We start from the raw sequence: 13358 nt of genomic DNA on the forward strand, positions 1-13358 counted from the left end.
TGTCTTCCTCTTATTGTAAATTACTTCTGTACAAAATTTGAAAACTGCACAATGAAAATTGTTTGAGTTATAATGTCACAAAGATAGTGTTGACGGAGAGATGGACGAACGGACAATGTGATTACTATGGGGTTCCCGCATTTCATGTGGGGCCCTAAACAATCTAATCAAAATTAAATCCTTTGATCTGCTCACGTATATCGCTACACAAGGATCTAATGAAATCGCATATGGAAGTCAAATCTAGTGACCCTTTGTAGCGATATACAAGTGACTCTCGATGGCTCGAACTTCGATCTCTCGAAGTGATTCGATCTCTTGAAGTGAAATCATGGTCCCGATTTTTCTCTCTATATAACAAAACAAATTTACTATCAATCTCTCGAATGTATGATCTCTCGAAGTTTTCCATCTCTCCAATCTAATTAAAACAAGAGGTACTGTGAGCAATGCTCACTAAGAATACCCCCCGCTTACCCCAATCTCCCAAAGGGTGTTGGTAATAGGTATAAACTACCTCTTTTCTGAGTGTAAAAAACAAATGGCATGACAAACCGAACCATATTGCTACTTCGATGTCCAGTGCGCTTGACCTTTGACCTTTTGACCCCAAAATCGATAGGGAACATCTTCATCCCATGGGTAGTCCATATGTATGATATGGTGACTGTAGGTGGAAAGGATAACGCTTTAGAGCCCGGAAACCATATTGCTACTTCGATGTCCAGTGCGCGTGACCTTTGACCTTTTGACCCCAAAATCGATAGGGAACATCTTCATTCCATGGGTAGTCCATATGTATGATATGGTGACTGTAGGTGGAAAGGATAACGCTTTAGAGCCCGGAAACCATATTGCTACTTCGATGTCCAGTGCACGTGACCTTTGACCTTTTGACCCCAAAATCGATAGGGAACATCTTCATTCCATGGGTAGTCCATATGTATGATATGGTGACTGTAGGTGGAAAGGATAACGCTTTAGAGCCCGGAAACCATATTGCTACTTCGATGTCCAGTGCGCTTGACCTTTGGACCCCAAAATCGATAGGGAACATCTTCATCCCATGGGTAGTCCATATGTATGATATGGTGACGGTAGGTGGAAAGGATAACGCTTTAGAGCCCGGAAACCATATTGCTACTTCGATGTCCAGTGCGTGTGACCTTTGACCTTTTGATCCCAAAATCAATAGGGAACATCTTCATCCCATGGGTAGTCCATATGTATGATATGGTGACTGTAGGTGGAAAGGATAACGCTTTAGAGCCCGGAAACCATATTGCTACTTCGATGTCCAGTGCACTTGACCTTTGACCTTTTGACCCCAAAATCGATAGGGAACATCTTCATCCCATGGGTAGTCCATATATATGATATGGTGACGGTAGGTGGAAAGGATAATGCTTTAGAGTCCGGAAACCATTGCGTCTACAGACGGACGGACGGACAGACGGACAACCTGATTCCAGTATACCCCCCCACAACTTGTTGCGGGGGGTATAATTAGATCCTATGATCATTTACTACTCCCACACTAGTGTAACGATAGTAGATGAGCGGATCATAGGATCTAATTTTAATTAGATTGAGAGATCTCGAAGTGAAGTTGGGTCCCGTAAAACACATTTCATTGCTTTTCACTCTCGATCTCTCGAAGTGGTGGTAGCGTATACCCACCATAACCCAAGCGTGTAATAATTTCCCCTTGGACCTTACCTGGAATTTGTTGATTGCCAGAGGAAATAAACTACCTGACAAATATGAAGGAAAACAAGCCAAAACAGTATGATCTTGTTGGTAAACATTTTCGGTTACAGTAAAATCTTAACCATATCAGCGGACCTTCAATTTACGAATTTCGATCTTTCAAACTCTTGATTTCTCGAAGTTTTATCATGGTCCCTTGAATTTTGAGTTATCGAGAGTCACCTGTATGTGAGCGAATCAAAGGATCTAATTTTAATTAGATTGGGCCCTAAAAAAAACTTGCCTTTAAACAAAATAAAACTATACATGTATATATATGACAAGTAAAATATGCCCAAAAAATTGAAGTAAATTTTTATTCCTTAAACAGTAAATGTATTTTACTAGTCATTGCATAGGACTAAAAATTATGTGAGTTTATGAATTGGTCAAATACTGAAAGTATATCAGTCCAAATCCTACCCTGACCACTTCATAGTCCAGTAAAGTCAAGCAACAACCAACAACTCTAAATTGTAATGACTAAAAATACACTTTTGTGGGATTTCCCAATACTCTTTATTAGAAAATGACAATTGATGTTACCTTAGTTTATTTCTTTTCTGCATAAGACTTTGTTTTCTTTTTCTGCCTCTCTCCAAACTCTGTGATAACTGGTCAATCTCATGTCTAAAACAATCAATATTATGCTGACTGCAACCCATTCAACTATCATAGTATAGTTAGATCTATATAATTGATGATTTTCTGAAATGTAAAACTGAGGATTGATTTAGTAATAGTTAAAAAGACACTAGAACATTTAAGTTTAGGCCTTTGATATATATAAATAGTGGACTTGTCAACAAATGGATTTAAGTTGACATGTAATTTTGTGGAAATCTACTCTATGTCCTTCCCTTATGAATAAAAATTATACTTTTGATCACTTGACTTCATGGCCTGACACAACTAAGACAAACACACACATTGGTATTTTATGAAAAATGATAAAACATACCATTTCATTGTATTCTGAACATAAGCTCTTCTTATGACGACATAACTTACTGTAAATCTGCCTCAGTTAAACTCTTCTTATGACGACATAACTTACTGTAAATCTGCCTCAGTTAAACTCTTCTTATGACAACATAACTTACTGTAAATCTGTCTCAGTTAAGCTCTTCCTTTAACAGCATAACTTACTGTAAATCTGTCTCAGTTAAACTCTTCCTTTAACAGCATAACTTACTGTAAATCTGTCTCAGTTAAGCTCGTCCTATGACAGCATAATTTATTGTAAATCTGTTTCAGTTAAGCTCTTCCCATGACAGCAAAACTTACTGTAAATCTGCCTCAGTCACTTGCTCATTCTGAGAAATTTTCAAGTTTTTTAACGCTTGTTCCAGCTGATCGCCCTCTAGAATGCCCTCCTCAGTATTCTCAAATGAATGGAACCTATCAATTTAGTACAGATCTTTTATTAGAAAGAAAAAATTAGAATATGAGGCACATTGGAAAATCAGAAATTTAATATTTGTCAAGTTTGTTATGTTCTTCCTATTTTCATTCAGAATTATACATTCACCTTAACTCAAATCTTAATGAATTTTAACATGAAACTCTTTAGAAAATGTATTCACTTACACCGATATATACATAAAGATATACTATGAACATTAATTTCTGACGCCAGTTTTGATACATATTTGATTTCCATGATGTGCATAATGACATTTTAAACATGAATATTTACATTTCCAATGTTTTCGACTGTAATGATAGTCATTTCCTCCTGTATATTTTGCAGTTGTAAGCAATGCATCATACATGTGATATGTACCTGTAGACAGTACAACAAATTCAAGCTTTTCAACCCCATTCACGCTCTCACGTCTGTACATTAAATTTCACGTGAATGAAAATATGTATAGATTTTCAGGTCTAGCCCTATAAATTCAGGTGTTTATGTATAACTTGACAGGTGGTATATTATAAAAATTAAAGTATAATAGCTTTTGCAATGAGCTCGCTCCAATGATTACACAACTGAGGCAAGTGATTTGCTCTTCATCAGCTGAAAAATGATGGGGATTACCCATAATGCTTCCGGAAAAATGTTGTCACCATTGCAGAATATTTCATGGACAATCCCGCACATCAATCAAATAAATAGTTTGGAAGTACCATAAATGTTTTCAAATTCTAGACAAGCTTTCTCATACCTTTGTACAATTTTTTGTGTTTTGAAAAAAAAAAAAATCACAACTAGTAATGACGTCATAATGCTCTGTTTACATTGACTGTGTTATATATTTCCCTATTCTCTTTAGAGAAGTCAAGAGGCATCGCCTTCATCGACTTCTCTTTGCATACTTTGTTTTGATTCTGGAAAACGTGTAAATGCCGGAGTCGGTTTATGCTTTGACCAACGTTTCACCTCAGATGTGCCTGGATTTACGCAATAGACAAGTTGTTTTCAAACATTTAACAGCAATGCACAAAATTGTCACAAGGAAATCAACACTTGCTTTTAATCCATTTTCAACATGCCCCTGTCCCGGGTTTAAATCACAACTCTGATTACGTCAGCCTGCTTTTCTCTTAACTGGTCCCCTTTTGAGACAGCTCCCAAGATCAATTAACGTAAATCCGGGACAGGGGACACGTTGAAAATGGATTAAAAGCAAGTAAGTGTTGATTTCCTTGTGACAGTTTTATGCATTTACATGTTTTCCACAAAAAAAATATGAATGCTTGCGAAGAGAAGTCGATGAAGGCTATGCCTCTCGACTTTTTTTTACAGAGAATATATATTTCCCATGTGAAATGAATACTGATTAAATGCCTGAAATTTTATGGGTCTTCACTCATCTCAACAGTCACAACGTAAATATATTATAAGTCATTAAAAACTAATGCTTACTGCTTCACTTCTTCCTTAGGGAGAACATTTGCAGAACTGACACTGTTGCAAAACCACTCCAGAAAAGGTAGCATAGTGTCATTTTCAAACATCCACTCAAGGCCCTTGGGGTCTAGTTTACTAGCCTTGGGATAGCCCAGGTCCTGAAGCACTGCTACCATTTGTTTGGCACTCATGTTGACGTCAACCTGTATCCTAATTAGAAATACTGTACATCATACCACAGAATTTTGATACAATCTGAACAAACTAGAATATATAGAATGCTCAGATTGTATCAAACGCTGTGTATCATACAAAAAGAAAATATGCATGGATATCTAGGCCTATAATAAGATCGCAAACTTTTTTTTTTTTTTAAGGTTTCAAGAAGCAGAGACAATGGCTTACCTTGCTTTAAAGCAGATAACTATGATGACCCACCAGAGTAAACATGTCACGTTAGTAATTACATCTGTACCAGTTTCAGACGTTCTCACGGTTCTGCAATATTTTCATTACTCAGTTCGGCCTCCACATTTCTGAAAGTTCGCGGTATATAAAGCGCCGAGGTGACTTTGATTCAGATAAAAAGAAAATCGGGTTGGGATGACCCGTTTCCGTTTCCTAATGATAATTCATTAATACTATCACTTTGACTTTTAGAAATACCCTTTGTAGTTCATTCAAGTAAATAGAATATTTTGCCATCATATTCTATAATTTATTGAAAGTTACATCTCTATGTAAAAGTGAGGTTTATTCGGAAATAATTTCTCCATAGCGTGACTTTTCAGCTTTAGATTTTTGAAACCGAATGGCGGAAAAAACAAACTTCTTTGCCGTATGAGGGCCCAGAAATTAATTACATTTGCCACAAAAAAGAGATGCCGAAAGTAAGAACATGATATATTTAGGCTTGATTGTATTCTTAATCATATATTTGATAACGGGGATTGTAATAAAGCATGACCACTAAGTTAATTAGACCTTAATTCGTTTGTATAAATTTAGTATGTAAATATTTCAAATGTCGTTGTGAACTGTACACAACTTAAAGAAACCCATTGAAGCAGTACTATGCATAATTTTAAAAAAAATGTATAGAACGGTAAATAAAAGATCCACAGCATCAGTCTGAATGTTTTTCTATCTACTGCTGACTAGCCAGGTGGCTAGTTGTTTAAACTTGTATATTCCACCACAGGGGCATTTCATCCGATCTCTTCTGTATCACACATATGATAAATAGTTTACACTTGTCATATGTGTGATAGAGAACAGAGCGGATAAGAGACCCTTGCGATTCTATCTCTGGATAGTTGCACCAAGACGAGCTAGTGTGATTAACATATGTATATCTACAAGAAGTCCCAATTGTTAATAGACAAATTAAACTTATATCCTGGTGTCACCGGTTTTCGATAGTGCAGTACTATTTTTACATATTTAATATATTCAGCAATTATTTCTCACCTGAATTTTATCTGTTCTAATCAATTGACTCTATCTACTGAATATATGCTGTTTTTTTGTTTAAAACTATCAAAATCCAGGTAGCATTTCAACTTTCGTTAGATCTGCCATAATCAAATTTGTTTTGACTGACGTCACCTATTTTCGATAGTAAGTATGGCGCGCTGTTAGTGTTAAAACAACATTAAATAGAATGATTCTTTTATTCTTATTTTTTCGACCAAATTGATTACATTAAATAATGAACAAATAAAGCAACTTCAAACAATTTTAAATAGTGGTGAAGGTCCTGAAGACACACGCCCAATGTTATTACGCCCATTTATCATATTTTAAAGTTGTCTAGGAGACTTGGAAACATTTGGCAATAACAATTCAGCATGGACACTCATTCCATATTTTACCGACTGGAAAGCATTGCCCAAGGTCTCTGGATCGTCATTCTTATAATTTCCTCTCTGGATGGAAAATATCTGCAAAGAAATAAACAAGAAATCAATAAAAACAAATTTTAAAACAGAGAATTTTTTTAAAAACCGTATGGTATTATGACAATAATGAGTTTCCATACTGTTCTCTTGAACCGATATTTCACCCAAAGAGAGGCTTATCTATTTTTAGAACACAACATTGAGTTTATTATCAGACGACAGCATAGATGAATAGGACGCTGTTTTCGACGGAAAATAATCAGATTTTCATTGTGTTTTTTTGGCATTGGGAAAAATGGCGTTTTCAGAATAGATGCATACAGAATTGTAGTCTTACCTCTTTGAAAAGCGTAATTCTCGATCTTTTTGGCTATCTGACACTTCTTGTTACTGACGCTGATTTTGGGGAAAACATTCCGAAAAATGACATTACAATTATCGAATGATCGTTAAAAATAATAACCTATCGAAATTAGGATACTATCGAAAATAGGTAACAGCACAATACATGATGAAGTTGTATTTTATTTTCAGAGAGGCAGCAGAAAGCGTTTTGTGAATCCCTTCAATACACAATATGGATGGTAAGCTACTTTCTAACATGAGTTAGTGTTACCAGAATATTATTTAAATGACATATTCAAATTAACTATGATATGATTATTATTTTTTTTTAATTAGGGCCCTGTACTCATAACTTTACAATTCCAAATCCCAAAACTACAAGAGTTTTGCATTACATACTACTTTTGTGATGGACTATATTTTGTAGTGGAGGCCCCATAAAACTGCGCCTGTGAAAATTCAAAGCTTTACATGACATGTAGCATTTCTGTCAGTGCTGGAGTCAAATCAACATCGTAGATAATGCCACAGATTAAATGATTTAACAGTTAATATGAAAGAGAAGTAAATCAATCATGGAGAGATTTTCAAAGACTCTCAATTGATAGAATTGTTGAATTTTTACATATCAATGAAAACAATATCATATTCATTTTAGATTGAAAATAGACTTGTTTGATAATCCAAACATAATGCAGCACATTAATATAACAAATTTTAATAGACTGTCATTGTTCTCTTTTTTTCTATCAAAGTTATGAAATGCTGTTATAAATAGATATGATGTTTGCAAATGACGACACAGAGTTATACAGCTTGAATAGAATTAAATCAAATATGCTTCTCATTAAAAATATTGGACCTAACATGAACCTAATCGAAAATAACCGAACCGTGCTGTTCTGAATTGAAACCAAACCGAATCGATCTAACCCTGAATCATGAGTTAGTGTTACCAGAATGTTATTTGAATGACATAGTCAAATTAACTACGATATGATTTTTATTTATTTTTTTTCAAATTAGGGCTCATAACTTTACAATTCCAAACCCCTAAAACTACAAGTGTTTTGCATTACATATGCTTTTGTGATGGACTATATTTTGTAGTGGAGGCCCCGTAAAACTGCGCCTGTGAAAATCCAATGCTGTACCTAATATGACTGCTTATTAATTGACTTAGGAGAAGGGGGGTGTCAGTCATAGGAAAGTAGTTTGGGCACCTTATCATGGCAGGGCGTGAAGCTAACTTTTTGTCACCAGTCCAGCTGGACTGATGGGGTATAATATCAACCAGTCCGCAGGAAAATTTACCAGTCCAACAGAGTTTTCCAGAAATAATTAAACAATCCCATTAATGTTATCAAAATGAAATTTAACTCAATATGCCTCAGACAATAATGTAACACATATGTTGGATTTATAATTCACGAATCAGATTCGTCTGATATCTACAGACCAAAGTAGATCTATGCCAAATGTGTGTATAAGATTTCCTAAGTATATTTTCCAAAATGATGCTTTAGAAAATTACCCAGTCACATCGGACTGACTAAAACAAAATGTCAGTCAGTCCACCATACTGTTAACCAGTCACAGACTGACGGGCAGATGTTAATTTCGAGCCCTGCATGGCTATACATATAGTGATGTATCAAATGTCAGTCAGTCCACCATACTGTTAACCAGTCACAGATTGACGGGCAGATGTTAATTTCGAGCCCTGCATGGCTATACATACAGTGATGTATCAAATGTCAGTCAGTCCACCATACTGTTAACCAGTCACAGACTGACGGGCAGATGTTAATTTCGAGCCCTGCATGGCTATACATATAGTGATGTTTCAAATGTCAGTCAGGCTGTTAACCAGTCACAGACTGACGGACAGATGTTAATTTCGAGCCCTGCATGGCTATACATACAGTGATGTATCAAATGTCAGTCAGTCCACCATACTGTTAACCAGTCACAGACTGACGGGCAGATGTTAATTTCGAGCCCTGCATGGCTATACATATAGTGATGTTTCAAATGTCAGTCAGTCCACCATACTGTTAACCAGTCACAGACTGACGGGCAGATGGTAATTTCGAGCCCTGCATGGCTATACATACAGTGATGTATCAAATGTCAGTCAGGCTGTTAACCAGTCACAGACTGACGGACAGATGTTAATTTCGAGCCCTGCATGGCTATACATACAGTGATGTATCAAATGTCAGTCAGTCCACCATACTGTTAACCAGTCACAGACTGACGGGCAGATGTTAATTTCGAGCCCTGCATGGCTATACATACAGTGATGTATCAAATGTCAGTCAGTCCACCATACTGTTAACCAGTCACAGACTGACGGACAGATGTTAATTTCGAGCCCTGCATGGCTATACATATAGTGTTGTTTCAAATGTCAGTCAGTCCACCATACTGTTAACCAGTCACAGACTGACGGGCAGATGGTAATTTCGAGCCCTGCATGGCTATACATACAGTGATGTATCAAATGTCAGTCAGGCTGTTAACCAGTCACAGACTGACGGACAGATGTTAATTTCGAGCCCTGCATGGCTATACATACAGTGATGTATCAAATGTCAGTCAGTCCACCAGACTGTTAACCAGTCACAGATTGACGGGCAGATGTTAATTTCGAGTCCTGCATGGCTATACATACAGTGATGTATCAAATGTCAGTCAGTCCACCAGACTGTTAACCAGTCACAGACTGACGGGCAGATGGTAATTTCGAGCCCTGCATGGCTATACATACAGTGATGTATCAAATGTCAGTCAGGCTGTTAACCAGTCACAGACTGACGGACAGATGTTAATTTCGAGCCCTGCATGGCTATACATACAGTGATGTATCAAATGTCAGTCAGTCCACCATACTGTTAACCAGTCACAGATTGACGGGCAGATGTTAATTTCGAGTCCTGCATGGCTATACATACAGTGATGTATCAAATGTCAGTCAGTCCACCAGACTGTTAACCAGTCACAGACTGACGGGCAGATGTTAATTTCAAGCCCTGCATGGCTATACATATAGTGATGTATCAAATGTCAGTCAGTCTACCATACTGTTAACCAGTCACAGACTGACGGGCAGATGGTAATTTCGAGCCCTGCATGGCTATACATACAGTGATGTATCAAATGTCGGTCAGTCAGCCATACTGTTAACCAGTCACAGTCTGACGGGCAGATGTTAATTTCGAGTCCTGCATGGCTATACATATAGTGATGTATCAAATGTCAGTCAGGCTGTTAACCAGTCACAGACTGACGGACAAATGTTAATTTCGAGCCCTGCATGGCTATACATACAGTGATGTATCAAATGTCAGTCAGTCCACCATACTGTTAACCAGTCACAGACTGACGGGCAGATGGTAATTTCGAGCCCTGCATGGCTATACATCAGTGATGTATCAAATGTCGGTCAGTCAGCCATACTGTTAACCAGTCACAGTCTGACGGGCAGATGTTAATTTCGAGTCCTGCATGACTATACATATAGTGATGTATCAAATGTCAGTCAGGCTGTTAACCAGTCACAGACTGACGGACAGATGTTAATTTCGAGCCCTGCATGGCTATACATACAGTGATGTATCAAATGTCAGTCAGTCCACCATACTGTTAACCAGTCACAGACTGACGGGCAGATGTTAATTTCGAGCCCTGCATGGCTATACATATAGTGATGTTTCAAATGTCAGTCAGTCCACCATACTGTTAACCAGTCACAGACTGACGGGCAGATGGTAATTTCGAGCCCTGCATGGCTATACATACAGTGATGTATCAAATGTCAGTCAGGCTGTTAACCAGTCACAGACTGACGGACAGATGTTAATTTCGAGCCCTGCATGGCTATACATACAGTGATGTATCAAATGTCAGTCAGTCCACCATACTGTTAACCAGTCACAGATTGACGGGCAGATGTTAATTTCGAGTCCTGCATGGCTATACATACAGTGATGTATCAAATGTCAGTCAGTCCACCAGACTGTTAACCAGTCACAGACTGACGGGCAGATGTTAATTTCAAGCCCTGCATGGCTATACATATAGTGATGTATCAAATGTCAGTCAGTCTACCATACTGTTAACCAGTCACAGACTGACGGGCAGATGGTAATTTCGAGCCCTGCATGGCTATACATACAGTGATGTATCAAATGTCGGTCAGTCAGCCATACTGTTAACCAGTCACAGTCTGACGGGCAGATGTTAATTTCGAGTCCTGCATGGCTATACATATAGTGATGTATCAAATGTCAGTCAGGCTGTTAACCAGTCACAGACTGACGGACAAATGTTAATTTCGAGCCCTGCATGGCTATACATACAGTGATGTATCAAATGTCAGTCAGTCCACCATACTGTTAACCAGTCACAGATTGACGGGCAGATGTTAATTTCGAGTCCTGCATGGCTATACATACAGTGATGTATCAAATGTCAGTCAGTCCACCAGACTGTTAACCAGTCACAGACTGACGGGCAGATGTTAATTTCAAGCCCTGCATGGCTATACATACAGTGATGTATCAAATGTCAGTCAGTCCACCAGACTGTTAACCAGTCACAGACTGACGGGCAGATGTTAATTTCAAGCCCTGCATGGCTATACATACAGTGATGTATCAAATGTCAGTCAGTCCACCAGACTGTTAACCAGTCACAGAATGACGGGCAGATGTTAATTTCAAGCCCTGCATGGCTATACATACAGTGATGTATCAAATGTCAGTCAGTCCACCATACTGTTAACCAGTCACAGACTGACGGGCAGATGTTAATTTCGAGCCCTGCATGGCTATACATACAGTGATGTATCAAATGTCGGTCATTAGTCATCACATTCTCTTAAGTAGCAATCATGTGTACACCCCGCACAAGTTTTAGTCGTGTTTACTTTATTTGAATAAGAGTTATGTAGTACACTTAGTGCTTGATGTGTACAATATACCCCTGTATTTATTGCGATATCATAAATAGTGATGAAACGATTGTCGCCGATGATCGATTGTCGGTCGTTCAGATACCTACGATGCTACTAATCGATTACAAAATATAAGTCGCCGACATCGTTGACCAAACAAAATCCGGAAATCACTTCAACTTTGTTCAAATTTTATTTTCTGTATGTCAAACCCGATCAAAAATAAGCAAACAAAATGGCAGGAGATATGAAGGACAGTAATAACAACGACATTCAACAGTCAAATAAAGGAGCCTATCTCTGATGTCTTTGATACATTGAGATTATAGATAAATTCCATTACTTGATATATTGGAATTCTGATTTATTTACCAGTGAACAAATGAAACAAAGAAGAATTCAAATGTTTCCATACATTTAATGGTTCTGTTACATCTCATTTGAGGGGGAAACACTTAAATGCCAATTCCGATTATAATCGATTATTAATCGAGTACATGTGTCCGATTATTGTCGATAATCGATTGTGGTTTTTGGTCCGATTGCCCATCACTAATCATAAAATATATTAATCTAATGAAGCATTCTTTATTATTGTCATTGGTAGAAAAGGCCATTTACATACATGTATATAGCAGAAATCAAGGCAATTCAAATGTCAGGACGCTACACTTATCTCGAGGATTTGACTGCACACCAAAGCGTTGAGATAAATGAAGCTCTTCTGTTATCTAATTGGTGTTTAATTAATGTGGTTTTTCCTTTGTAGGAGAACTGGTATTGACACAACAGCGGGAAAGAGTATTCGGAGAGATGCTGATGGATTCGAGGACTTCAGGGATTACTTATCAGAATCAGGTGAATAACGTTTTGAGGAAGCAAGCCAATGAATCAGATTTGGATTTGCATAATTATCTAGCATGATGGTGTTGTTTAAGCAAACACTTAAAAATCTGAATCTTACATTTGCAGTATGGAATAACATACTGAAGATTTTTTTTTTTTTTTTTTACGCGATTCCTCAATATGGCAAAATGACTCGTATACATCAAATCACATGAACATGAATTTGCGTGTGGTCTGTCAATCAAGAGTACTTACTTATACTTTGTATTTTAGCAACAGAAAATTAAAAACGAGGAATTTTATTTCGCAGGTGATTCCTCTCACGAAAGGTTCCAATAATGAATTCCTTGCGTAATTTAGGAATCTACAGTACTGTAGTGTTCTATTCTTTGTTGTTCATTTTATATTAAAATGAAGTTGTTTGATGAAAATCTTTTTGATATTGGCATTGTAACATTAAAAGGAGACAAGGAGCCCCTGTTGTGTCGCTCATAACAATCGCATATTGAGCTTTCATAGATCCATTGAAGTTTTTATTTGAGATACTGTATGCATATTTGTACGTGTGGTATTTTGAGATCAATTCCAGTAAAAGATCATTATAGAGTTAATGCAGCTGAAGGCTGGCAGAGTTGAAAACCACTTTTCCTTTGGTAAATCAGATGTGAATGGAAATAAGTATCTACACAGTGTATGAGAACTA

The 13358-nt window shown here is 37.3% G+C and overlaps 2 protein-coding genes across 2 annotated transcripts in view; one reads left to right on the forward strand and one right to left on the reverse strand.

The window, feature by feature from the left end:
- The window catches only part of LOC125670720 (HAUS augmin-like complex subunit 3), a 33633-nt gene extending 28448 nt beyond the window's left edge, over positions 1-5185 (reverse strand). The window contains exons 1-4 of the mRNA XM_048906071.2: positions 5009-5185; positions 4619-4813; positions 3037-3150; positions 2296-2379 (exon numbers count right to left, since the gene is read on the reverse strand). Of these exons, the coding sequence (XP_048762028.2) occupies positions 2296-2379; positions 3037-3150; positions 4619-4794 (374 nt within the window). The 5' untranslated portion in view covers positions 4795-4813; positions 5009-5185. The remainder of the gene's footprint in view (positions 1-2295; positions 2380-3036; positions 3151-4618; positions 4814-5008) is intronic.
- A 13-nt stretch (positions 5186-5198) lies between these two features.
- LOC125670719 (centromere protein C-like) overlaps positions 5199-13358 on the forward strand; it is a 64323-nt gene continuing 56163 nt past the window's right edge. The window contains exons 1-3 of the mRNA XM_056163848.1: positions 5199-5493; positions 7039-7088; positions 12579-12667. Of these exons, the coding sequence (XP_056019823.1) occupies positions 5485-5493; positions 7039-7088; positions 12579-12667 (148 nt within the window). The 5' untranslated portion in view covers positions 5199-5484. The remainder of the gene's footprint in view (positions 5494-7038; positions 7089-12578; positions 12668-13358) is intronic.

This window comes from Ostrea edulis, chromosome 4 (assembly GCF_947568905.1).
Source record: "Ostrea edulis chromosome 4, xbOstEdul1.1, whole genome shotgun sequence".
NCBI lineage: Eukaryota > Metazoa > Mollusca > Bivalvia > Ostreida > Ostreidae > Ostrea > Ostrea edulis.